Source organism: Neolamprologus multifasciatus, chromosome 6 (genome assembly GCF_963576455.1).
Source record: "Neolamprologus multifasciatus chromosome 6, fNeoMul1.2, whole genome shotgun sequence".
NCBI lineage: Eukaryota > Metazoa > Chordata > Actinopteri > Cichliformes > Cichlidae > Neolamprologus > Neolamprologus multifasciatus.
The window spans coordinates 38,249,700-38,277,520 of record NC_140444.1 but is presented as its reverse complement, the minus strand read 5'-3'; the positions used below and the strand labels follow the sequence as shown (position 1 = coordinate 38,277,520).

General features: G+C 45.4%; 3 protein-coding genes and 1 long non-coding RNA gene across 5 annotated transcripts in view; 2 read left to right on the top strand and 2 right to left on the bottom strand.

The window, feature by feature from the left end:
- Positions 1-27,821, bottom strand: part of LOC146517666 (dual specificity testis-specific protein kinase 2-like) — an 84,572-nt gene that overhangs the window by 47,345 nt on the left and 9,406 nt on the right. The gene's annotated exons all lie outside the window — the stretch shown is intronic.
- Positions 928-9,597, top strand: tmx2b (thioredoxin-related transmembrane protein 2b). Its single transcript, XM_085163878.1, has 8 exons — positions 928-1,242; positions 2,873-2,933; positions 3,873-3,986; positions 6,117-6,193; positions 6,289-6,395; positions 6,479-6,544; positions 6,620-6,749; positions 8,114-9,597. Exons 1-8 carry the CDS (start codon positions 1,054-1,056, stop codon positions 8,291-8,293), a joined length of 924 nt encoding a protein of 307 aa, XP_085020004.1. The 5' UTR covers positions 928-1,053; the 3' UTR covers positions 8,294-9,597.
- LOC146517668 (uncharacterized) lies at positions 3,993-4,904 on the top strand. Its single transcript, XR_014874707.1, has 2 exons — positions 3,993-4,557; positions 4,698-4,904. It is a non-coding gene; the product is annotated as an uncharacterized LOC146517668 (long non-coding RNA).
- The window catches only part of zdhhc5a (zDHHC palmitoyltransferase 5a), a 42,796-nt gene continuing 24,579 nt past the window's right edge, over positions 9,605-27,821 (bottom strand). The window contains exons 4-12 of one of the 2 annotated variants that reach the window (XM_085163860.1): positions 27,558-27,715; positions 24,711-24,883; positions 24,249-24,351; positions 23,785-23,876; positions 23,524-23,650; positions 20,067-20,175; positions 19,343-19,452; positions 16,985-18,096; positions 9,605-15,985 (exon numbers count right to left, since the gene is read on the bottom strand). In XM_085163860.1, coding sequence (XP_085019986.1) covers positions 15,745-15,985; positions 16,985-18,096; positions 19,343-19,452; positions 20,067-20,175; positions 23,524-23,650; positions 23,785-23,876; positions 24,249-24,351; positions 24,711-24,883; positions 27,558-27,715 — 2,225 coding nt within the window. In that variant the 3' untranslated portion in view covers positions 9,605-15,744. Of the gene's footprint in view, positions 15,986-16,837; positions 18,097-19,342; positions 19,453-20,066; positions 20,176-23,523; positions 23,651-23,784; positions 23,877-24,248; positions 24,352-24,710; positions 24,884-27,557; positions 27,716-27,821 lie in introns of both variants that reach the window. The other variant, XR_014874703.1, reaches the window with a different exon arrangement.

Genomic DNA, 27,821 nt, shown 5'->3' with positions numbered 1-27,821 from the left:
CTGTTTTTCTAATACATGTGGAGAAATTGGGCTGTAACTTCACATATTGTGAAATTTTATGTGAAATTTTCTTTTCCTTGTTTTTCTAGATGTTTCCCTTGAGGAGTCTCATTTGTGGCTTTTAAGCAGAAGCTCAGTGCAACATTTACTTTCACCTCATGTCAATACATGTGATGTAGTGGCATACAAATCTTTCTGGTGAGGTCTTTCAGGTCCTGGACATGATACAGTTTATCTGTTGTAGATGAAGTTTTTGAGGCCTGTCAATTCTTTCTCTTCTCTTTTTCTCCAGTTTGCTTCGAATATTTTAAGAACACAATGCACTGCGTGCTGACAGCACTTTGGGAACTATCTTATAGATGAATAAAAGAAATCCCAACACATAACTGCAACATGCTGTTAGTAACAAAATGCCTGAAGATGCTATTTCAAATCGGTTGTTTGTTTATTTTTCTTTCATGTGTAGACACATCATCGTGCCCAGGTCATTTATTTCTGAGTTGCGCATGCGTTGAGCCTGTGAGCGCTATCTACTGACGTAATAAGGAGTGCAGAACTTAGATAATTCACACAAAAAAACAAACAAAAAAACTTAGATAATTCACAGCTGTAAACAAAACAATCGCACGCGCGGAAAAACGTGAAACACAATTTTTGCGCGTGCTCCATAAAACTGAACGTGTAGCATCTTCCAGCTTACACTTACACAGGACGTTAGTCCTGCCAGCTTCAAATTAAAAGGCGACATGCGTCATTTTAGGCCTAGAAACAGCGGCAGTGCGTTTAAATATCTATCGCACCGTTATTTTTTCCATTAAATGACTACAAAGATATACAAAAAAGGTTGAATTCAAAAGTAACGATCCACAATATAAAATTCAATGCTTTTATTTTTAACATCTATGTCGGAAGCTGTGGTTCCGACCCCCTTCACGTTGCTCTGCTCTGCTAGCGCAGAGCCATTTATACTAAGCTAACGGTTTAGCACTGCTGACCTCCGTCTTTACGGGGTTTATTTCCCGGGCTAGTTGTTGTACGACAGTTAGCTTCAAGATGGCTTTGTTGACGCCATTGTTCGCTTTTCTGTACCATCTACCGCAGGTGTACAGGTGGCTGCTGAAGCCATATTATGTAGCATCTCTCTTCATGTCTATAGCATTTCTAGCTGTCCGCAAGACGCCCGGCATCTGTGACCGTCTGGCCACACAGCGAGAAGACGGCAACTCCTGCGACTTCGACTGGGTCCGTAGAAAAAGCCAGAAAGTCTGGTCGTTTTCCCGAATGTGTTAGCAGGTAGCCGGTCAGTGAATGCTGGACCAATGCACAGTAACGAGGGCCAGATGACTTTAGCTGTCAGGCCAAACAGCGGCCAAAAAGCAACTCATTGATGTTGCTGGACTTGTTAACTGGACTTTTCCGCTGTTGATTAATGTGTTTTATTGCTTACGGCATATCAATGAAGGTCTGTTAAAATACAAGAGTAAACATGGGGTGTCAGTGTTACTGTGTTGGTCCTGAAGGTTGCAGGAGGGGAGGCAAAATCGGGGTGTCACAGAGAATGAGGGTTGTTGTAGTAATAATAATAATAATAATAATAAAAGCCAAACGGAACCGAATTTAATGTCCCGTTAGAGCTCTTACAGTTTATATACACTCATGAATGTTGTGGTAAAGTTGGGCTTTTAATGCTTCTTTAAGCTGTTCTTTGGTGTGCTGCATAAATCTCTAGTGACTTTTAAAAGAAAAAGAATATATGTGTCTTACAAAGTTGCACCCCAACCAGACACTTGGTTAATAAGCTTCTGGCATAATCCTGTCTGGATATTTGACCACTTTTCTTTTCGAAACTGGAAGAGTTCATTTAAATTGGTTGGTTTCTTAGCCCAGGCATAGTCCACAAATTGGGGTCAGAGGTCAAACTTAACATTAGTCTCCAGAACCAGTTGTGATGTTCCTGGGTTCCTCGTCCTGGTAGAACATCATATTGCTTCTAAGTTTCAACCATCTTGCCACTGATCTGAGGTGAAGAATTTGCATGTAGTCCTTCTCCTCTGTCTTCATTACTCCATCCACATTGTGCAGGGTACCAGTACCACTGGCAGCAACAGCCCTGGAGCATGATGCTGCTGCCGCCATGCCTGACAGTTGCTACGGTGTTCTTAGTTTCCCTCAACTTTACTCCTCCAAACATGAGTCTTGTTATTATAGCCAAAGAGCTCAATCTTCATCATGTCCGGGCATAAAACCTTTCTCAAGAAGCCTTCGGCTTGTCCAAATGGGAAGCTGCAAAATTGAGTGGAGCTTTCTGTGGAGAGGGTGAAGCCATATTTCTATCGCCATGTTTCATTTTCCTATCATTGCCCGACATTACACCGGTATTACCGTGAACGGTCTGATATGGCCCAGCCCTAGTGGTGACATATCTGAGTAACTTGTACTTGGGCACAACTGTTTGTACTGATGGTCTGGCCTCATGCAATCCTGTGTTTTACATCTATGAGAACAATGTGTCCAAATTAGAAACAACTGTTCATGCCTTTGTTTCCTCACAGTCTGACTGTCACTGTAAATGACTTATTTGGCAGATGTGGTGCTTTATTTGCAGTTGCTGTTTTGACAGAAGAGACAGCACCTGTGCAAGGATCAGAACAGGGCTTTAACATCTGTCCAGAGCTAAAGTGAAAATCATCTTAGTGTTCTCTCTGCTCATCTCACAGTTTAGTGTTTGTTTCTGAAATCAGCTGAGTAACAAAGGTGTAAACAACAACCAGTCAAATGGGAAATGCTGTGTTAGCAAACGGTGTCAGAGCTGTAGAGGCTGTGAGAGTGGAGCAGAGACGCAGAGTAACAAAGGCCATGTTTGTGTTCTCAGAGAGAGGTGGAGATCCTCATGTTCCTCAGTGCCATCGTGATGATGAAGAACCGCCGGGCGAGTGAGTAAATGTCTTTTTCATAGTGTGGATGAGTTGTGTGTTATCCAGCGCTCTGTGATGTTCTCTGCCAGGAGGCTTTTAAATTGGCTGTTCAGTGAATTCCTCAAGACTCAGCCTGTTACAGAGCTCTGTTTCACATTTAGTAGTTATTTTGAAAGATGTTGCATCATCGCGTTCATTAGGGCTGTGCGATATGACCACAATCTCATATCCCGTCGTCTATCATCCGATAATGATATGTAAATCACAAACATGTAACATTTTCTGTAAGTTTTGTGAGTCTCGGGCAGCTCGTCTTGCGTGAAGTGTTTCCAGCTGGGCGTCATGTAGCTGGAGTCGAGTGTTTTAACCGATGCATGAAACGATACATTTTTAGACATAAGTTGTAACGGCGCCGTTTTCTTTGTGAGTATTTGTTACACGGCGTGCTGCGGGGAAAAGCCTGGGGCTGTTCGATATAACGATATATATCTGATGATGATATAAAAACATCTATCGTTTGTTTCGTGGTGTCGCAAAATAAACTGTTTACAGCAATATTTGTTCATGTTTTGATGGTGACTGTAGTGGCTACATTAATTTCTTCAAGTTCTCTCTTTCTCTTATATTTAATATAACCACACTACGGACGGACCAGCGCCTGTTTTTATGCGTTGTCGTTAGCAACAACGATGGTAAAACCATCTGTTGAGACTTTTCAAAATAAACTGAATGACGTGAAAGAGGATGCAGAGAGTTTATGGATGAGAAGCAAAAAAGAGCCGTCAGGTGCTAAAAAATAAACCTTAGACTCAAACGTTTTATATCGTCATCTGATATAAAACATTATATCGAACAGCCCTAGTGTTCATCGTTCATTAGGACTGTTTATTATCTGCTGCTAATCTGTTTTAAAGCATTGACTAAAACATGAAAGTGTCTCTGTGTTGTTTGTGTCAGTAACTGTGGAGCAACATGTGGGCAACATCATCCTGTTCAGCAAAGTGGCCAATGTGATCCTGTTCTTCAGACTGGACATCAGGATGGGGCTGCTCTACCTGACGCTCTGCATAGGTCTGTAGCTCATTGTTTAGACAGCAGCACCTCACAGAGACCGTCTGGTCCCACAGGATCACTGAGACTGTTGGTGGGGAGAAAAACTTGCAGGAGAGAGAAGGCTAAAGATCATCTGTTCATCCCGCAAGGGAGTTTGTTACCGCAGTAGGATAAAAAAAAATCAAAAGTACAAGTGCCACGGGCCTTAGAGAGTGCAAACATGTATATATGCAACAGTAAGCAAGCAATTTATTTATATAGCACTTTCAGAACAACTCCCAGCTGAACACAAAGTGCTGAACACTGGACATGCCAGAAATGATATTTTCAGTAAGTTTAAAAAATAAATAAAAGGATAAAAATAAGATGATAATTAAAATGATATTTAAATTAATAAAATTAGCACAAATAGCAAAAAGTAAAATAGTACAAAATGAGAATTAGAATTACATTTAAAACAATAAAAACATTTTTACTCCTTGTCATATGCCAAGGAGTAAAAATGGGTTTAAGACGTGTTTTAAAAGTGGACAGTGAAGGGGCCGTGCAGAGAAGGCCCCGCCCCCTCTGAGCCTCCTCTTGGACCTGGGTACCTCCAGGAGCAGCTTGTCAGCTGACCTGGGGGAGGGGGGGAGTAAGGATGAAGAAGCTCAGAGAGGTCATGTGGGGCAAGACTGTTTAAACATTTTAAAACAGAGTTTTAAAATGAACTCTAACATATACAGGCAGCCAATGGAGTGAGGCGAGGACGGGAGTTATGTGCTCTCTTTTACCAGTTCAGCTGGAGACGAGAGAGAAGACACCGACTAACTCCACAATACAGACATTACAGTAATGCAAACGAGATGAAGTAAAAGCATGCATTACTGTTTCAGAATGGATAAAACAGGTCTTACCTTTGCCAAACGCCTTAAATGATAAAAACTGGACTTGACAGGTTTAAAGTACTCTGCCAGGGGTCCCAAGGTCCACTGGGACCAAACACAATCACCTCTCTGTTGCTTGAATTACATCTTAGAAAGTTTAGGAACATCCAAGATTTGATAAAGTGGTTTAATAGAGAAGGCATCGTTCTGCTTCAGAGGCAGATAAATCTGACAGTCGTCAGCGTAGCAGGGGAAGGATACTCCATGCCTTCTGAGGATGGTTCCCAGGGGCTGTAAATATAATGGAAAAAGCAGATGCCCTAAAATTGAGCCCTGTGGGACCCCAAGCTGAAAAGCAGAGAAGGACTCAACCCTAAAAAGTTAACACTAAAAGTTCTGTCACAAAGATCAGACCTAAACCATTTCAAAGCCATGAATGCCTGCAAGATGGTGCAGCGAGTCAGTAAAATGTTGTGGTCTACAGTGTCAAAGGCAGCTGTTAGGTCAAGAACAACATGATTACCAGAGTCACAGGAAAGGAGGATATCATTAAAAACCTTTAAGAGCGCTGACTCAGTGCTATGAAAGGTTTTAAAACCTGACTGGAAGACTAAGAAACCGTTCTCCTTTAACAAATCCATCAGTTGGCCGTGAACAATTTTCTCCAAGATTTTAGACATAAAAGACAACTTGGAGAGAAGCCTGTAGTTAGCCAGCACAGTGTGGTCCAGGGGTTGTACTAATGCATGCTTGAAATGAGCAGGGACGACACCAGATATTAAACTGCTGTATATAACAGTAACAGCCTGGCCTATGCTAGGAAACATCTCCTGAAAAAGTTGTGGTGGGACAGGATCATTTGGAGGGCCTCAGGTGGCCGACCACATCCTCTAAAGAAGAAAGAGTCACAGTCAAAGCGGTTAAAACAGCAGAGCAAGGGATGGAGACAGAGGGGTCGGAGTTTGAACGTCATCTACGTTTCTAAGATTGTGATGAATTAACGGATCAAAGGCCTTTAGAGTTGTCATGAGTTGATGTTTAGCTACGATCAGTCATAGAAATCTGAAACGAGAAGCTGGAAGTGAGTTACTCTGAAAACTGGAGATATAAGAAGATAAGGTGTTTCATTGGATGCTTATGGGGCTGACGTTCCCTCAGACAAGAGAAATAATATGTTAACGTACAAAGACACAGTAAGTTCACTAATATGTTGAGAGCAGCTCACTCGAGCTGAAAAAGACTGAGTGTGAGATCATCTGCTGTGATCTTCTGTGTGTTTCAGTGTTCTTGATGACCTGTAAGCCTCCTCTGTACATGGGACCCGAGTACATCAAATACTTCAGTGACAAAACTATTGATGTGAGTACAAGTGGAAGAGTTGGTGGAGGTTTGGTTGTTGGTGAACACACTTCTGTGCAGTTGTTTTAAAGTGTGTGTTTACCGCGTGTGTCCAGGATGAACTGGCGAGAGACGGCCGTGTGACGTGGATCGTCGAGTTTTTTGCCAACTGGTCTCCAGAGTGCCAGTCCTTCGCTTCAGTGTACGCTGATCTCTCTCTCAAGTAAGGCTGAGACCATCCTCTGCTGAAATGGTGTCTTCATCTGCGTTCAGGAGTAACTTCAGTGCTTCTGTTCTGTGGAATAGGTACAACTGTGCTGGCCTAAAGTTTGGCAAAGTGGACATCGGACGCTATGGAGAGGTTTCCAAAAAGTAAGACCCTTTTAAATCCGTTTCCTCGGTGACGTTTGGCTCCCCACATACATATGAGCACTCCCTGTTCTGCAGGTACAAGGTGTCAGCATCTCCACTCTCCAAGCAGCTTCCATCATTGGTGCTGTTCCAAGGAGGGAAGGAAGTAATGCGGCGCCCTCAGGTGGACAAGAAGGGCAGGGCTGTGTCATGGAGCTTCACTGAGGTGAGACCGCTGCTGCTGGTGTGCTAAAGGTGAACACCTGTTCTTTTTCTCAGTAACACCTGGACTTGGTCGCATGGCACCGTAGCATCCTGTTTGTCCGTTAACACGTGGTCAGTGGAGCGAACGATGTGCAAAGTAATCTAAAAAAGAGAAAACCAGTTCATCTGTTATCTGAAAACGCCATATTACCCCGCAGTGCGTCGTCTGACCCTGGGGTCACCGTTTGTTCCATCAGTGTGCGATTGTTACACAGAAGTTTACATTTACTCCAATTATAGAAAATAAGGAAATATCTGAAATGCTGAAGGTAAGCAGTGTTAATCAGAACATTTATGTTTGTGTTTTACAAATATTTACATCTGTGCATTAGAGGTGGGAATCACCATACATCCCACGATACGATATTATTGCAATACTTAACGCACGATACGATATTATTGCAATTTTTAAAAATATTTTGCGATATTCAGATTCTGTACATAAAGGTAAACTTTATCAATCATCATTTTCTCTAATATCAAAGTCTCACACTCAGTCTTTCTCTCATTTCAGTTTGATTGTTGACAAACTGAACGGTTTGTATTACAGTCTAGTCCAACTTAACTGAATCAACCATCTGGTACAATTATAGCTATTCTGAACTATGCAGTTTATGAAAACTATGCAGCCCCTTCAGCAACTGAAGAATTTGAAAGTAAATTAAAACAAAATATAATTTTACATGAAATAAAAAAAGGTTTAAACTTAATTAAAATAAAACATGTCTTAAATTAAAATAAGTAAACTGTCATGTTTATTAAACACATTTGGACAGTGAAGGAATGTCAGGATTCTTGCTCAGAAAAAGGATCAACATGCTCTGAAGTCAGAGCACAAAAACCTTTTTGTAACAAAATATCGATTTCTGCTGTCCCTGTATCCATACATTATTAGCAAACAAAATATCACCATGCTACAAAGTATCCATTTTCCCCCACCCCTACTGTGCATGAAAAAGTAACTTTGTATCTTCTTCTTTGCAGGGTTGACATAAGAAACATGTTTCTTTAAAAACTTAAGACTGAAATTAAAAATTGAGTTGTTGTAATTATCTTCAATAAGTGACAGAAGCCCAATATTAACACAGTCCTCTGTGAGTGAGCACCTGGCCACAGTGGAGAGGGAAAACTCCCCTTTAACAGGAAGTTCCCTTCATTCTAACCAGGGTCAGGGTTGGCTGGTTGGGGCTGAGGGCGGAGCTTAGGTAGAGCTGTGAGCTCCAGAAACTTGCACATCAGTTATAGTGTCAGCTGTTCGCCTCCTGATCCATATACTCGATACTTTGCGTCTTTATATTTAAGACTTTGTGTGCTTGTTTCCATCAGGAGAACATCATCCGAGAGTTCAACCTGAACGAACTCTACCAGAAATCCAAGAAGCTCACCAAGACCAGAGGAGACAAGGTCAGCCAATCCCAGTTCCCCCCAGTGCCCGAGGAGGAGGAGCCAGAGCAGCAGGGCGTTGAAGCCCAGGGGGTGGAGTCTGAATCCAAGAAGGACAAATAGGACCATTTGTATTACTCACACTGGACTTGTTAATGGAATCTGTGGGTCCACTGTGGGTCAGCTAGCTCCTCCCCCACCTTTGTCTTCATGCTCCTCTTCAGAGTTCTGTTTGTTTACTTGTGAATCAGGCCCCGCCCCTTTTCCCTGAATCTCCCTAACATGTAATTTAGCAGAGTATCAAAGCAAACTGCAGTAAAGCATCCCCGTTCCCTCTGTGTGAAGAGAACCTGAGGCCACTCTTTGGTGGAGGAGCTCGGCTGGTGGGGGCTGATGATGGAGGCGTCGACACAGGAGCAGAATGTGTTTCAGTTTTATGTACTAATGACTTATTTTAATCTTTAATAATTTAAATGCAGTTAGTTACTGATGTGGAGCATTTAGCAGCTTCGTCGCACACATTCCACCAGCTTCTGTTGTGTTTCCTTTGAGTGTTTTTACCTGCTGACCATGACTGTGTGCAGCTCCCAGCTGTTTCTTTCTTTGGACACGTTACAGGCCCTGACCGGCAGCACTTAGCAGTCAGGTTGATTTACAGTAGCGGCCAGTGATGCTACGCTTCCCCCAGTTTCATCTGGTCTCCAGTCTGCTGTGTGTGACCAGTGTTCTGCAGTTGCCTTTAACAGCTGGTGTAAAAACGTCACGGTTCAGGTGTAACTCCCTACCTGACGAGCCCACCTTTGTTTTTAGTTTGACTTCGTAAAACTCTGAATGCAAAGGACTTTTTTCTTAAACTTGACTAAATGCATGTGTAAGTTTACATTTTAATCTAACAGACTAAATATAAATCCAATAATTGCTGACTTGGGATCAGTGAAGTAGTTCCAGGCTTCTCGGCTGTGCTTGGTTCCCGTTTGTGCAGAAACCTGAAAATGAGGCGTTGATATTGAACTGCAGTAACCCCCTAAGAACCATGCAGCAGTGTGGCAGCACTGTTTGCTGCTCCAACACCAGGCCACGGGGCGGTGCACACGAACACAGCTCACTGCTGACCTGAGCAGCTGCTGTAGACTAGAAGTAGCTGACGATTGAACCACTGCAAAGGAAGTAGCAGTGAGTCAGGCCGAAGTTTGGGGTTCGTTCAACAGGAGTTTCTTTCTTCCTCCTTCGTTGTGGTATTTGTGTGTAGCTGCCATTGAATGTAGGTTTATAAACCCTGCTGTGTTTTATCCACCCATCATTTAATTTTACTTTCAAACAGAGAAGGCTTCGGTTTCTGCCTTAACGTGCAATTGATGACTTAAACATTCTGATAAATGATAAAGAGCCATGTGATAAATCTGTGGAGACCCTCAAATACATTTTCTTTTCTAAAAAAAAGTATATCTAATAATAACAATCCAATAATTGCGATGCTCCATGGAGGGGGAGTCACTGTTTGGTCAGTCTCATCCATGAGGAAACTGTGGATTATATACTTGTCCACAAACTTCATATCTACGGGTCCCAGCCGGGGTGTTGAGCCCCGGGTTGAGAAACTGCACACAGTGACCAAGGCTACGTTCACACTGAGGGCGAAAGTGCATCAAATAAGATTTTTTTGACCCTCTGCGACCCATATCTGATCATGGTACAACAGTGTGAACGGCACAAATCCGATATTTTCAAATCCGATCTGGGTCACTTTTGTATGTGGTCCGATACATATATGATGTTTTAGAAAGCTGCTGTTTGATGGTCATGTCGCATTAAATCCGTCTTTTACGTCACTGACACAAGACAGACGCCAATTATCAGCTTCGGAGAAGACATCGCGAACGCTTCCTGTCCATCCAGTGTAGATGTCAGTGAAACTGTTGGGAAGACAACGTGAACATTTTATTTGTACTGTATAATCTGCAGATTCTGACAGAAATCTGCAGCTATCCTTTGAAGCACCGCTCCTCTAAAACAGCAATAAGGATCATTATTAGGTTATTTACATTATTATGTAAATAACAAAATAACTCAAAGCAAAAATTGGGAAACGTAAAGTCCGAAGTCTTTATATTAAGGCCATCAGTCAAACAATACTGTTGGTCTGGGTCTAAACAGAGCGCGTTGTGTGTGACGTCTTCTTTTGCGCATGCGGCCGCTTTGAGCGTTCACACTAGAGCGCGTTTGCTGTCGCATTTTAGTTGTAGTGTGAACGAGCAGACAAAAAAATCAGATTTGATCAAAAAATCGGAATTGAGCATCAAGACCTGCAGAGTGAACGTAGCCTAACAGAGTGCATGATGGAAACACAGCGGGTGGATCCAGGAACCTCTGCACTCCTCACCCAGATGATGTCAGATGTGCACATTGATTGGCTGACCCCGGACTCCACGGAGATAAAATGAGCGTGTTTCCACAGACTGAGGATCATCTGGGTTACTGGCATCGCTGCATTCATGTCTTTGTTACAAACCTTTTGAATATTAATGATCAGAACTGTTATTTGTTACATAGTGAACCAATTTTCTGACACGTTTTTCCTTTTTTACGTTCAGTAAGCACACTGTAGTTTTACAGATGTTTGTTCTGATTTAACCTGTTGTTACAAAACATGTTTGGTTTATTATTCATGTCTAACCTCTGTGCCGTGTTACATTTCATTCAGAAGTCTGGCCTGTTTGCTGTTCATGCAGTAAAGACAACGTGCACATGAAGCGCTGTGATGCTCCTTCCTTTTAGCTCAGATTGTGGTCACCACCCTCGCAGTGACATGTGACAACTCTGTGCCTTTGTGTAGCCCAATTATCTGCAGATGTTTCATCGGTGGTGAAATGAGTTCCCTGGCTTTAAAAAATGTGTTCACAAACCACGCTTGTTGCAGATACATATTCTCCTGCAAAGATATAAAGGTTTGGATATACAATGTGTCATTCCTAACGATTAGCTAGTGGATCATGTTTTAGTGGGGTGACCTCTACAGCAGCGGTCCCCAACCCCCGGGCCTCAGACCGGTCCGTGAGTCGTTTGGTACCGGGCTGCGAGAGTTGAGGCTCAGGTGTGAAATGTATAGTTTTCAGGGTTTTTATCAGTTTTCAGTGTTATTTTGTTATCGTTTTTATCGTTTACTCGGTTTTCATGTGTTATGTATAAATCTTCTTTTTTTTGGTACCGGTACTAGTTTTATTTTGTTGTATTTATCCGCGACACCTTAAAGGCCGGTCCATGAAAATATTGTCGGGCATAAACCGGTCCGTGGCGTAAAAAAGGTTGGAGACCGCTGCTCTACAGTGTGGGCGACATCAGGCGATTTCTAATGGGGCAAAATGAGAAAATGGGAGAGTTGTGGAGCGCTGCACAATAAGCTGAAGTTGATTCTGCTGAAATTCTGGTTAGACTAGATTTTAGAATTGAGCAGTGAAAATGTTCAAATGATGTTACCACATTTATTGTTCAACTCTAAAATCTGTGAGGCAGCTTTCTGTCATTTCTTTCAGTGGTCATCAAAGCGCTTTGAATGGCGATCTTCTGTTCTTTGTCAAGCTGATCCCACACGGCTTCAACAATGTCCAGGTCCTGCTGTAATGTGTGTTTTTCTATTCAGACATACTTTTGCTGCATGGGCAGAGTGTTTGGGATCATTATCATGCTGCAAAAGCAAATCATACCAATCAGATGCTTTCTAGGTGGGACTGCATAATGGATCCAAATCTGATGGTACTTGTCCTGTGTTAAAAATAAATCCAGTTTCAACATTACTGACTTAAATGCAACACATCTTTCAGATGGCTGACCAAACCCAGTTTCCAGGAGCAGAGAGCAGTTTTGTTTTTGCTTCCAAGAAAGCCAATGAAGAGTCACCATGTAGATAGAAACGTCAGACATGTTCACACAGTTACTGCTCATATGCTACTTCCTGTGGTCGCCTCCGTTCCCTCTATCAGACCACACTGTTGGATTTGATAAAGGAGGATGTCACTGCTTGTAGTTTAAAAACCTGGGTTCACTCAAAACCTGAGCCGATTGTGACCCACACCTGTTTTCACACCTCGGCTCATGTGATGAGGCAGAGGAGGATCAATAGGGGGTCCATGACCCTGTTGGGGACACTCTCACCAATTACTCTTAGTGCTGAAGAAGCTTCTTGGATGAAACTTCGTCAGGGACACTTAAAAAAACGCTTTTCTTTCCCAGCTCATTGGACTACAATGAGCTGGATGACTGAGAACCTTCTCAGACTTCAGATATGAAAGTTCTTGGTCTCAGTGATGAACTCGTAGTGATCATGTTCACCTGTTTGTTCTGGTATGAGAGCAGCTCACTAACCTCATTTCCTACGTACAGTAGCTAACAGCTCCAATAAAGCACCTGCAGAAAACACCAAATATCACTGCGATATAATTCACAGAGGTGGGAACTGGTATTTTGAAGTATTTGTACTTAATTACAACAGAGTGTGCATGATGAAAACACAGCTGGTGGATCCAGGAATCCAGAGGTTCCTGGATCTTAAGTACTTAAAAACAGGAACTAAGCTTTTGTACTTAAGTCAAATATCTGCACTTTGTACTCCTTACGTTTTTAAAACAGGCTCGTCACTTTAGGCTCAGCAGCATCCTTATAGCCTTTATGCTCAGGGGTAAAGTGGGCGGGGCCAACAGAGAAACAGACTGCAGTTTATCCAGTTACAGTGACTGAGCAGTGCTGATCCTTTCTTACATCTTTGTAAATGAAGTTAGCCTCTTTTCTCTCCCTGGAAATTCATCAGCTGGAGCTTTAGCAACACATTCAGTGACAAAACAGATGTAGAGGTTACATTTAACGCAATAATCCCATATTTAATCTGTATATGATCAGTCTTGATAAATTGTGTTTTTATATTCTGAAACGTTCTGAAAAACTAAGTATTCTAATGTGTTATTCAAATCTTTATAAACATTTAAGGGAGTTTTGTGCATTAAACTGGTGAATTCCCAGTAAAGCCCTGTGTTGGACTGAGACAGTGTACTGGTTAGTGTTAGGTTACAGCGAGTGTAGCAGATGTGAACCTGCATTTAAGATGAGTTAAGACTTTATACTCACTGTATACTGTAAACAGTGTAGTGGATGGGCATCAGCCAGGACAGCTGGGACACATCTGCTCACATCTGGTTATGCAAATCCACAACGAGCCGCAAGTCAGCTGATCACAGCTTGACCACTAAGAAAACGTCCTGGAGCTCTCAACAGAAGTTATTGTGAGGTATGAGTATTCCTTCCCCCCCCCCCGAGCACCTCCTGGATCTCACTTTAACCCCTGACTGCCCTCATTTGAATGTTTATGCAAAGTCACCCAGAAACAAATATGTTTATATTTCTGTTTCATTATTTACTGCTTGTGTCCCAAACAACACATTCAAGCTGGGTGCATTCATTAGAATTAGAATTTAAATGTGACTAATATTACTTTATTATCGTAATATAGCAGCAGGTCCACTTATCTGTGCATTAAAACAGTTACTTTCTTACTCCGAGTACATTTTCACTTGTACTCGACCAAAGACGCTGAGTCAGTACTTCAACTTCCACTGGAGTACTTTTTAACGCACGTACCTGTACTATTGTTCTACTCGAGTACAGAATGTGTGTACTTTGTCATCTCAGAGAGTCGTGCTGCAGCGAGAACTGCAACGTGTCTGTGAAGCATCAGCCTGAAGCAATGGGAGGTGCTGCTTTAATGGTTTTATCCACAGGCTCAAACTGACACAATGGCAAACACAACCTCTTCTGGGTCAATATTAAAAACTCTGCAATATTTATCAATAGCTAGATTTCCATAGAAATTCATATAAAACAATGTCGATTTAAATAGGTGAAATAAAAAAAAAGGACAACACTTGCATTTTCAAGGCATTCGCTCATGTTCCACAAAATCCTGCTGCATCTTTAACAACGAGGTTAAAACAGTTTCCAGAGTCACTTCAGTTTGTTCAGACAACAACATGTGGTCGTTCCATCTGAAATCACCACACACACACACACACACACACACCCTGTTTTCATTCCTCGTCCTTTCCTACATTTATCTGTAGCTTGAAAAGTCTCTTCAGCTGTGAGACTTGCTGATATTACAACAAAGGTTATAATCAGAGTACCATATGGCACCTGGCTCCATTTGGGTCAGCGTGTCTGCTGATCTTATTTTGCATTACTGTCAAACTGTCACTTCTGCAGTTTTTCCAACTAGCCCCCCACTGAGAGCTTCCTGGTGTTTCAGCTCAGTCCAGTTTATTTGTGCAGTAGCTGACGGTAAAGACTGATCCTGATTCAGTTTCATGGTCAGACTGTTTTCTTTAGACGCTTTGGATTCACGTTCAAACACTGACGGATGGGCCTTTGCTTTAAACGAAATATCCACATGATTATTTGCAGATTGCATTTCCAATCAGCACACGTGTCCCATTTTAAACCATTTTTAAGCCAATCAAATGTGATGATTTCAGATGGAATGACCTGTGCGTCTGCAGCCAAACATGGCGGCCTACAGTGGCGTGTTGGAGTAGTGCATGCTGCAGTCCACTTTTTATTTTTTTAAAAAACAGGAAACCACATTTAAAAACACATCCTGTACAAACATGGAATCATATTCACATCTAGGAATAAATCGACAAATGAAGCAGAGGAAGAAGCTCGTTCCCCTCCAAATCTTTCACGGTTCTTTCCTCCATCAGGAATGAACTCAGAGTTCATCGTCATCGAAGCAGAAAGGTACAGAGCCGCCGACAGCTCCCTTTGACTGGTTTCAGGATTACACACACACGCACACACACACCTGTGGTCCAGTGCCACCTGACTGTGCTCCATCAGGTGGACGCTGCAGGTAAAAGCATGCTTTTACCTGCAGCGTCCACCTGACTGTGCTCCATCAGGTGGACGCTGCAGGTAAAAGCATGCTTTACCTGCAGCGTCCACCTGACTGTGCTCCATCAGGTGGACGCTGCAGGTAAAAGCATGCTTTACCTGCAGCGTCCACCTGACTGTGCTCCATCAGGTGGACGCTGCAGGTAAAAGCATTTACCTGCCCCCCCCCCCGGTGCGACTCATCACCTGTCCTAAGGGGAGCCCTCTGGGTTCCACAGTTTCATGATCTAAATACAAGTGTGAAAATGATGAGGTCTAAAAAAGAGGGAGACAACCAACATCAGGTAAACTCAGCTCGAGTCCAGACCTGTTCCGGAGCGGACCCCCGGGGATCCAGCCCCCATCCCTGGCAGTGCTAACGCCTTTTCGCTGCTATGCTTTACAATGCCACACACAGACCTCAGCAGAAGTGAGCAGCGTGGGGTCTGTTTGGACCAACAACTAGTCTTTTCTAGCGCACTTTACCAGGTTTCTATTGGAGGGGCTGCTCAGTCACACAGCCAATGAGAAGTAAGGTCCAGGTCCACAGCAGGAAGCTGGTTTTTTTGGGTAAAATCTGAACTTGTTCCTTAGCGGGCATAAAGACATAGTGCTACGTCCACTTTGTCCCACTGGTCCTGGAACTGGAGGCTGACTGCCAGTCAGACTGAAATCTCATAGGTGGTGCCCCCGACACCCGTCACCTTCTTCACCCCGCTGCCTTGGGGCTTGTGGGCAGGACTCAGCATCAGCGCTGGGCTGGGACAGGCTGCTCTGGGCGGGGCGGCCGTGTTGACTGGGTGACAGGGAGAGGAAGGGGCGGAGCAGGAGGAGGTGGAAGTTGAGGAGAAGGGCTGACCTCCATTAATCCGACTCAGAGATTTCATCTGCATCAGCTCATCCCTGATTTTAGGAAAAGACAGAAAAGAACAATTTTACTGGAAACTGCGGGCTGCAGCGTGTTAGCCATGTTAGCTCTGCTGCTAATGTTATCACTGAAGCTCGGCTACATTTACTACATTTAGATCTGAACACATTTGATGTTGAACATTGGAGGTGAAGGAATGATTGGATCGCTTTGATCGGTGAGAAAGAATTTGGCGAGTCAGGGTGGACGTAGTTACGGTGTGCGTTGTTCCAGAGGGAACATGGACACACAGTTGGGCTGTTGCGTTACCGATGGTGACAATAAAAAGTGTTTACGCTGATTGGTCCTGTGTATGAAAATACTGGCGGTGGGCGGTGCTACCCTCAGCCATGTCGATGCTAGAGTTCACATCAGGTCAACCCAAACCAGGGCTACCAAAGCTAGCTTTAGCATAGTGCTATAGAGGTCAGTAGTTCATGAACGGTGAATCATGCTTTTCACTTCCCTTTAATAATCGTACAGGTACAGAAACACCTTGGTACACAGGGGTGGAGGACGTGTACACAACACAGCGAGCAGGACGGAAAAGAACAGGAATGAGAGACGGGACAAACTGAAAACGTCGTCATGCAACAATCAGACTGAGCCTCAGTTTAACAGCAACACTGTGCTGCTGCTCACTCTTCAGGACTGTGGGAGGAAACGTTTCTCCTTCAGATTCCACTTCCTGTGTGGTTACACCGAGGAAAGGAGCAGTAAAAAGCTCCTCAGTTTGATTAAAATCATCATCACGTCAAATCATGGTGACCAAACAGCAGTAACGCACAAGACAACAAACAACGCACAACAGATGGATGGAAGCAAAGGGAGAAGAATGAGAAACTCACAGGAAGTCTGGCAGGATGAGGAGGAGGAAGAGAGAAGGGAAGAGGAGGAGCAGGAGCAGGAGGAGCAGTCAATCAGGTAGTCAGGTTTCAGGCGAGCAGGCCAGTGTCAAACCAATCGTCCCGACAAAAGCTCAAACTCATACTCACTTCGGCACTTGGATTCCTCCGCCTCCCATCCCTCCTCCTCCACCTCCTCCTACCCCCGCTGCGTTGGCTCCGGCCGACGCCGAGGCCTTGCGGACCAGCCGGTACTGCATTTCGGCGGCGGCTGCACTTGAATAGGAGAGCGACTTGCCCAGAGGTGGGGGGTGTGGGGAGCGGGGAGGGTGCGTGGTGGAGGAGGAGCCCAGAGGCGTGTCGGTCGAACGGGTGCGATAGGGGTAGGCGTGGTGCGGCCCTGCGTGAGGGGCAGCAAAGCGTGGAGGACGAGAGGTGGAGGAAGAGGACGAGGAGTGATGATGGTGGTGGTGGGAATGGTGGTGGTGATGGTGGTGGTGGTGATGGTGGTGTGGGGGCGGTGGGGCAGAGGAGGTTTGACCGGCAGGCGCTGCAGGTAGGTGGGGCTCGCCCAGCAGGCGCTCCCTCTCTGGTGGAGGCGGCGGGGAGGAAGACGTGGAGGATGAGGAGTGATGGAGGAAGGGGTGGTGGTGGTGAGAGGAACGGTGGTGGTGGTGGGGTGACTGGGTGGACTGGGACTGCATCTCAGCCTCTCTCTGCTGTGACGACAGGAAGGGGGAGCTGTAGCCACCACCCGCCGCTGGCGTGCAGGGTCTCCCGCCGGAGACGTCGGGGGCCGCCGAGCTCACGCCCACTCCTTTGTCAAACTCATCGCCGCCTGCTAGCAAGCTGTCGTAAGACAGGCTCCCGTTGCGAGACGGGTGGTGGGGTGGGGGCGTCTGATTGGCTAAGCTCTTGAAGCTGGCGGAGGTGGTGGTGGCCTCCGAGACGTGGACGGTGCCCGCCGAGGTGTGCGTGGAGCTGGAAGATCGCGACGCCACTCCAGACAGGACGGTGGGGTCAGAGAAGGAGGGGTAGGAGCGCCCGCCCAGAGAATAGCCAGGAATGCCCCCTCCTCCTCCCCCCTCTCGCCCCACCTCCCTCCTCTCCCCTCCTCCTCCCCCTCCCACTCGTTCAGACGACGTTTCCCTCCGATCCAGGCTGGGCTGCGAGCGGAAACCGGGCTGCTGGCTGGCCTGGAGGAGGGAAGAGGTGGAGGAGGACGAGTCCCTGGCGCTGCCGACGCTCTCCCCTCGACTTAACTGGAGGAGCCAGAGGGAAGAGGAGAGAGAAGAGGGGAGGTGAAGGGAGGCGGAGGGAGGAAAGAGAAACAAGAAGAAGCTGAGCACGTGAAGATTAAAGTCATACTGCACTCTAGTGGAGACAGCCTGACACAACAGCCTAACTAACAGTGATTAGTCAGGGGTGGGTCATCTGAGCAGGAGGCCGGTGGTTGGCTGTGCTTTCACAAGTATCCCCCATCAGAGTGTGTGTGCATGTTAGGTTGAGAGTGCTCTAAGCGCTCAAATAGAGTGAAAAAGCTGTGTTATTTTGTACAACCCTGATGAAGATGAACCTGGCAACAGCTCCATCATCATAATGTTAATTATGATGCCAGTGTTCATCACACTTTCTGGATTGTGCCCTGTATTTGGAGCTTCCTGCGCTCTGCGTGTTTCAGTAACATGTCAGTCAGTCTTCCATGATCGTCTCTGAGATTGTGAAACGATGGTGTCCGCTGCATTTACACTGATGTTTAAACACTAAAGAGGAATCGTACAGAGCTACAACCACAGCCACTCAAAGCCCTTTTCCATTAGTACCTACTTGGATCACGTCGATGTGACTCAAACTGTTACGACTGCCGCCCAACGTGCGGGGGGTCGGTATAGACCTTGTGATGTCATTTGTATGCGACATGAACACGTCAAGGCTCAGTGTGTGGCTTTGTGTCACACTCTGCCCACTGCTGTGCTTTAAAAATGGTGGGAGTTTCTCTCTGACTGGCCAATCGTTGGCATGCGGCCTGCTGACATCACATTTTCAGATCACTTGGAACCCCCGGTAATGGAAAAGGGCTGCAAGGCACGAATCTAACCAGGAAGAACTAACAAAGAAAACAAACGGAGGAGTGATATGGACCAGACGTGGGCACAAATACTGAGCAGAACCAGTCCTGATTCACGTTCACATCTCACTGTGTTCAGAGAACGCTGCTGAGACAGGAAGTCTGTTTTCAGTGGTTTCATTCAGTATTTCAGCCACGTCAGTGCAAACAGAAGGAGACAGGAAACCGAGTTAAAAGGAAGATAAGAGGAGGAAACTGCTTTCAGCACAATCACTTACTGATCAACAGAAAGCCACTGAGAAACCAAACCAAGATGGCCGACAGGAAATCAAAAGGAGAAACCAAAATAAAACCAAAACAGAAATGGAGATGTTAGAAAACGATCAAAGAAGCAGAAGCAGGGACGAGTCCAACCTGACATACTCGTGTGCGTGCGTTACCTGGTTGGCGTAAGCATGTGTGAGCGCCGTGTGGTTCTTGCCGGGGCTGTACGTGGGCCTGTATTTGTACATAGTGGGAGTGGGAGGGGCCTTATTCAGCAGACTGCACTCTGGAGGGTGGAAAGAGAAACAAACACAATGAGCACAGCATCTCCTTCATGTGCACTGAGCACCATTAGCATAGCAGAGCTGTAAGTGAGTGAATGCAGCGATGCAACGTTTCCAACACGCTCACAGATGAGTTTTATGTTTGGACACCGTGCATGACTCATGCTAGCACAGCTTCTTCTGACAGCTGAGAGTCATTCAGGTTTTGTGAGTCCATCCTTCTGCAAAAGCTCTTGGGGTGTCCTGCATGCACTGCTTTGAAACATCGTCCAATATTCTTAGATCAGAGGTGTGTGAGGTCTTCCTGAGGTGCGTTCAGGATCCGTCTCCTCTCGTTTTTAACCTTCTGTTCATTTACAGAGATGCTGTGACGTCGGCTGACACTGTTCACAAGGATTCAACTGAACCTTCTATCAGTGTGCAACACAAAGCCTGATGAGCTTTGATGGATTTGATCTTTGGATCAAACTCGTTGGCCATTTTTGCTTATTCAGCATTTTAACTCCCGATGAGAATAAACATTAAATCCTTTGAGCTCGGGTTCTCAAACCTCATATGCAACTATATGTTGAACAGGAAGCAGACAAACTGCAGCAGTAGAGTAAGAACAAATCACCCTCTGTGTTTCCTCTGGTAATTCCTGGGTAGCGGAGCTCTGGTTTAGGAGGTGGTGGTGGCTCAGCGTCACAGGACTGGCTCTCCATCATTTCCAGACTGGACTTTGACTGGAAAGAAGAAACGCGAGAATTAGAGATAGAAAGTGACAGAATTACCCATCTGTTGGTGAAATACAGACATTTTGTAACCAAATCCGAACAGAAGAGTAGAAAGAAGCCTGGAGTCAGACCCAGGTGGACTTTTGCTGGGTGGTGTGAGTAGGGATGGGTATCGAAACCCGGTTCTTGTTGAGAACCGGTTCCCACTGTTTCAATTCCTTGGAATTGTTTGCCATGTTTACAAACGATTCCCTTATCGATTCCAGTCGCCCCGAATGACGTCACCACGTTGCGGAGCGTCATTTACCTGGCAGGAAACACGGCGCCTAAGCGGCTCAAACGCTCAAAAGTTTGGTTTTGCTTTACGAGAACGGATGACAACAGGGCAACTTGCAATACTCGCAAAGTAGATATTTTATTTAAGGGAGGAAACACTACGAATATGCAAAAGCTCACAAAACACGTGATGACCTTAAATGAATGTCGTGTTTTTAATTCCGGACTCGTGAATCTCAACCCAGCAGCAGCGGTAACGTTTGCACGTCCTCTCCCGTTAATGCAGCAGGTAAATAATCAACAACAGTGCAGATTATGTTAGTGCGATCTGCCTTATTACAAACCTGCCATTACTGTGCATTTAGGTGATCATGATGAGAGACAGAGTCTGGCTCAGATGCTGGCAGCTCTCGCTGCAGTCTACCGTAGCGTCTCCTTTCAGGCAGGATAGACGAATGTCACCGAGCAGAGACTCAGTTTGTGGTCAAAGGCTTGCAGCCGTTTGCCACAGCAGATGATTTTCAGTAAGTGAATGTGTTTAATTGTAGGCAGGGACATTACTGGATATTCTTGTGTAATTGCTACAGAATAATTTATGTTACACTTTGTTATTGCTACAGAAGAATATTTATTTTATTATTTTACATTTACAGTTTTTTCCCCTGTGACACCCCATTGAAGAGCCGCAGGCTGTGGATCTCTTAAGATCTCACTGTTGGGTTTGTAAGGCCATGTTCCTCCTACATTTCTCTCTTGTTCAAAGAGAAGATATAAAACAAAGTTCTAAGCTAATCGACCTTAGTGTTCTCCTTTTTAAAAAGAATCAATAAAGAATCGAAAATGGAATCGGAATCGTGAAAATCTTATCAATACCCATCCGTAGGTGTGAGGCTGTAAGAAACTTTATGTAAAGTCCATGTGCAACTTAAATGAAAATGTTCCAGGCAGAGCCAAAGGTCAAAGACTATGTGAAAGAACAAATTCTCCATCTCCCGCTGCTTATCCGGGTTTGGGTCACGTGGCAACAGTCCCTCACCAGCCACCTCCTCTAGCTCATCCAGGGGGACACTGAGATGTTTCCAAGCCAGCCAAGTGATATGTTCTCTACAGCAAGGCCTCTTAGTAGGACATGCCTGGAATACCTCACCTAGGAGGCATCCTAGTCAGAAGTCCGAATAACCTCAGCTGCCTCCTTTCCATGTAGAGGAGCAGCGACTCTTGGGCTACGTCCACACGTACACGGGTATTTTTATTTTAAAAAATAGTCCCGTCCACACGTAAAGGCAGAAATGAAGGAAACGCTGCTAGGAACATGCCAAAGCAGCAGGTGGCGATATATTCCTAACCGTGCAGAAATGTTGGCCAATCAGAAGTCTAGAAGCCTCGGTGGGAAACAGTAAACAAAGCTGGGGCATAGAAGCAGAACCGAGTCGTATGTGTGGAGGGACAGTAACTGTGTGTGTATATGTAAGCATTTAAACACTGCAGAGAGAACAATTAACAGTAACAGTATTGTAGAAATTCATTTCACCGAAACAATAACGTGGCGCACAGTGTGACGTCAAAAAAGGCGCACACCTTTGACGCTGCGTTTCTCCGTTTTTCTCGTCCACACGTAAACGCAAAAACTGAGTTTTAGAAAATCTCCACCCTGGCCAGCGTTTTTAGAAATCTCCGTTTTCAGTGACCGAAAACGCCGTTTACGCCGAGTACGTGTGGACGTAGCCTTGAAGGGAAACGAATTGCTGACACTGATCCACAACCTCGTTCTTTCGGTCACTAAACAGAGGCTGTGGTAAATTGGCAGCTTCCCTTTCATGCTCATCTCTCGCTTCACCACAACAGATTTGTACAGCATCTCCATCACTGAGGACACCGCCCCAATCTGTCTGTAAATCTTGCATGCACTCCCCCCTCACTCGTGGATACTTGAACTCCTCCACTTGGGGCAGTAACTCATCCTGACCCGGAGTGGGCATTCCCGTCTGTTGTGGCTGAGAACCATGGTCTTGGTCTTGGAGGTTCCTGTTGTCATTCCCTCCACTTTACACTCAGCAACAAACTACTCAAACTGGAGGTCAAAGGAGGCCAAAAGCACCTCGTCCTCTGCAAAAAGCAAAGATAAAATCTTGCAGCCAACACTGACTATGCTCAGACACTCTATAAAAACTATGAAGAGAGTCTGTGACAATGTTGAATGGCTTCAGCCACTACCAGAACCACACTCCACTTGGCCTGCCAGTACCTGTCAGCTGCCTGTGGACTCCCAATAAGATTCCTCCTTCAGCCCGACGGCTCACTTCACCTCCAGTATTCACCATCTGGTTCTGGAACTGCCGCCACGAGAAGGAGGATTGTGCAGGCGCCATTCCTTTCAGTAGCCTAAGCAACGGAGGTGTGGAGCATGGTCCACTCAGTGTCTCCAACCTCCCTGAGGTTCACCTCAGGCTGAGGTGTAAGTTGAAGATCTTGCTGACTGGGGCGTCTGTCAGACATCCTCAGCACCCCCTCGCTGTATGTTCTGGTCTCGCAGGTCTGTCAGCAGTGACAGCGTTTCTGTGGCCACGCCATGGCCACAGCTCTGATATACGTTTACATACGATTACAAAATCAATCATCGACCTGCGACTAGAGCAAATTATTCCATCCATTTCCTAACAAGTACAATACTTGCAGGTCTTTAGCAGTTTAATACAGCAACAAAAAAACTAAACTAAACAGAAACAAGATGAAATACAAACGACACCAAGAAAAAGGTGTAGCAAACAATAAAAACCAAACTCAATAAATAGGATCCTGTTTTTGCATCCGTAGCTCTGCAGCACGCAGCCTGATGGATGTGGTTGTGTTTTTACTGCTGTGACCTTACAGGATTTCTGCCTGTTGAATTTCAAGCAGCTTTTAAAGCTCTCGCTGCCATCTGGACCTGCCTATATGCAAACTTATCAAGTTCAGATTTGAATGAGGAGCACAGCTCCCTTGCATAACACTTGTTTATTACTGGCAGGCTGAAGCAGCCAGCACAGCACAGCTTGTGGCACTTTAGTAAAGCTTCACGAGCACCCCTCCTGCACCTCTTACCCTGTGCAGATCTCCCTGTATGCCATTGTCCAGTATCTTTGCAGCCAGCTGGGCCTCTGTCAGCTGTGGCCGAAGAAAAGGAGGCTGCAGACTCACACTCTGTGCACACTTTTTCCTGCCCAGATACCTGCAGAGAGCATTCACATCAGTAACTCCTCCCACTATTAAATAGTCCAAGACATTTCCAATGTAGTGACACATATATCTATCGATCGATCGATCGATAGATCGATAGATAGATAGATACGGGTGCAACGATACCTGGGTGCCTGTGAGCTGCAGAGGACATGAGAGACATTCTTCCAACAGCCATTGGTGAAAGGGTTAACACCTCCTCTGAACTTCCCCGTTACCTGGAGACAGACACGTCACAAAAACTTACATGGAGAATATAACAATGCGGGGAGGGGGCGGGGTTAAATGGCTGTTAACCTGTATCCACTTTCAGATTAATGCATTCAGTAGGATGTGAGGACCGTTTGAAGGATAACCATCGTCTCTGCCAGGAAAACAAACATCCTTCCCTGAGCCACAGTGCACAGTGGAAAGATGACGTTTTTCCTTCCCCCTGTCACCGTGGGGTTGTCTGATATTTGGGGTTCTCTGTCTGTGATCTCTACCTAATATAAAGTGTATATTATTATTATTACTATATAAATAACACTGACCTGAGCTGAATGAGCTAACTCCTGGTGTACATGTGTGGAACACTGACTTCTACTTACTTGTTCGTTGGTCGTCCGGCCTCGAGCCACAAGGACGATGTGGAAGCCAGTGAGGCCAGCGACAGGGATGAAGAACAGGCCTGCGACACACATTACAGCGAGCCTGAGAGCACGGGTGGGGGGTCAAGGACCTTAGCATCTTAAACAGTACATTCAACAGATCAAGGCCTATGGAGAGCAGTGATGGACATGACACCATGACAGCAGGTGTGTGTGGGGAGAGCAAAGCCAGGATGTACTCTCTTCCTGGGCCAGTTTATGCAGATTCATGCGTTTATATCGTTATTCTCATTCAAAGATTCGATTGGGTGGGGTTGGACCCATCTTTTCTTAGAAAGCTACGTGAAATCTTCCCACGCCACAGTGGGGAAAAAAAAGAGTGCCTCATTTAAACAACTTGACAGTAACTCAGCAATGTAAAACCAGATTAGAGTACCAGATCCACGGGACATGAAAGGATACGTGACAATGGCGTGCAGGCGGTCAATGTTCTGCCGATGGTAGAGGATGAAGAGCAGCCCAAAGCCAAACACAGCCATGATGTGGGCTGTCAGAGACAGCAGGAAGAGAAAGAAGTAGCGGTAGTTTCTCCTGCCGATGCAGTTGTTCACCCACGGACAGTGATGGTCGAAGTCCTGCGGAGTCAGGGGTACATTTAAGATACTGTCAGAGGAAATATGAAGGCAGCCATGAAGAAGCATCGTCTCCATGCACCACCTTTCCAGTCTAACCTCATTAAGTCCTCAACAGATATACAGAACTGTCATCTGCAGGTTGGGAATGTGACATACTTTCAACAGAATACTCTGATTACAACTCTCCCATGTGAGCCCAAGAGAAGAAATATTGTACAACTGCATGTTTAGAGGAAGGTCACAATATCAACTGTTTAGTCCTGAGATCAGAGGTCTTTGGTCACCTGCTGATACAAACACGGATCCAACACCTGGACTGCAGCAGATGAGCAACGTGGATTACCTTTGTACCTGGAACATTAAAATAAATTAGACAAATGTGCAGTGAAGAACAGAGCCTGGGACGGACGGCCAGTGTGCTATCACGGAAACCCTGTAAATACTGACTGTTGGCAGCATGACATTTCCTGGGGTTACACACTCACACAGAGCACTGAGGAGTAGGGATGGGTACCGACATCCGGTGCCATTATTTATGACATAAACGGTAGTAACCAGACTGAAAAGCAGCGCACATTTCGCTGCTTTTTTTCTGTGCTTTTTTCCCCCTGAGATGTCACACACTTTGAATTCTAGCCAATCATTTTACCTTTGCAAGCGTAGTAGGCGGGCCCAGGTGCGTACGTTCTTTTAGAGCAGAGCTACAGATTAAAAACGCCCAAGGCGAAGCGGTCAAAGTCTGGCTGTACTTCACAGCAAAAGATGCAAACTCAGCAGCTGCAACAAGTGCTTTAAGCTGATACTGTGATACTGTCAAAGGAGGTAACACCTCAAATCTGATGAAACACCTGGCGATGCATAGCGTTTTTTTAAAAGCCGAGAAATGCACCGTATTTGATAGCTTGCTGCGAGACCTCACACCGAGCACATCTACTGCGGGTGTGGTGAATCTCCCTCAGCGAGTTAGCGCTGATCGCCCCGTGCGTGGGGCTGGACGGTGCTTTATTTTTGCAGAAAAAAAGAGACTGCTAAAAATAAAGCACAAAGTTTGTGCTCTCCCTTCTTTAAGCACCGTTTCAAAAGTACCGGTTTGGCAGCGGTATCGGATAAAACCTAAACGATACTCATCCCTACCAAGGAGCTTGTAAAGAAAAGCGTCTGGACTTCTTTAAGTAGCTTGAAGACGTTTCACCTTCATCCGAGAAGCTTCTTCAGTTCGAGGGTCAAATGGTGGAGAGTCCCAGATTTAAACCCTGTGGGAGTTTCCCCCCCAAGAGGGACAAAAGGACCCCCTGATGATCCTCTACCTAATCACACGAGCTAAGGTGTGAAACTGGGTGTGGGTCCCAATCAGCCAGAGTTTCAGGTGAGTTCATTGTGAGACCTGGCCCCACCTTATCATGTGATTTCCTGAGGTCAGATGGTCCAGGATGTGAGTGGGCGTTAAGGCGTCTGTGAAGGATCTCAACACTGGATTATAGATGGCAGAGAGTTGGTGTCGTAAACCACCGCCTCTGTTCAAAGATGGTCGCTCACAGTGGACATAGATGCTTCTTTCACTCTTCTTTCAAACCATCTGTCCAGAATGTGAACATTGGCATCCTCGAAAATTGAGTATCCCTCCTGGTGGGTTACTCCCACAGACCTATGATGAGCTGGATGACTGAGAACCTTCACAGACATGAAGCACACAATCCCAAGGTCGGCCATATTTGATTTTGGCCTGGCAACCAGTTCTTTACTGAATTAAGGACAGAGTGATTTTCTCCTGTTTGTCACTGTAACTGGAGAAAGAGACAGTGAGCTTAACGTAGAACGCTGCTGGCTGCATGTTTCACTGCAGCTCTCTGCCAACATGTAGCTGACACTCAGAGATGAGTCGATCAGTGGATTTAGGTAGTCGGCACATCACAACACACCGGTGGGCCCAAATAATGTTTCCTGGCTTTTAAACTGCAATCAGCACGAGAGGTGCCATCATCATCTCCAGCTTGTCCTCTGCAGTGTGAACATATCAGGCCATTTAAGATTTTACACTGAGTTTAGAGTCATGTCTCTGAGACATCGAACAGATAGAGATGCGTCACTGCTGTCTTGCCTGATGATGGACACGAGGCAGCCATTCTGTGGAAACCATTAGCAAATACGTATGCAGCCTGAGAGGCCCATCAAGACCATTTTCACTGGCTTAGCATCAGCTACAGTTTGGCTACGCACGTGCTCAGTGGAAGGAGTTTAAGTAAGGAGGAGATACTGAAACGTTTTCAGGTCCAAAACTGCAGTAAACTCCTGTTACAGGTTGTTCTTGAGCTGGAGTACTGTGTTATTCTAGGATGACTACAGGCTGTCCAACTCGTTTGCACCCGTCCTAACAGGACAGCTGCAGAGCAACAGACATTTCCTTCAGTTACATCTTCTAAACACATCTAAAGATTTATAACAGTGATGATAACCACATGCCAAAACCAGCCGGGCGAGGGTTTGAAAGTGTGAAAATCACGGAGCACGTGTGTTTTGGTTCACTAACCACAGACGCACACAATGATTCAACGTTTCAGATCAAACTGGGCTGTGTGTGGCCAGTGAGCTTTACAGTGCAGGCTACCTCAGCGTGCAACATTCAGAGGCTGTTCATGTGAAGAATAAATGACTAAATGTAAAAAGTCTCACACACCTCGACACAGTTGTCGCAGACAGAACAGTGGGAGCAGCGTGGCGGCCTGTAGAAGCGGCAGGTTGAACACCACTTCATCCTGACCTGGATCCCTCGGATCTCCACCGTCTTGTACAGTGGAGCACGGAAATCGTCTTCTTTGTCCTCGTCCTCCTCGGCTGCACAGAGAACACACACAATCCTAAATCTGACGATCTATTGGTCAAAAGCGAGACAGTGAAAGTGCCAAAACTCGCAGCTCAGTCCACCTGAGTTTGACCGTAG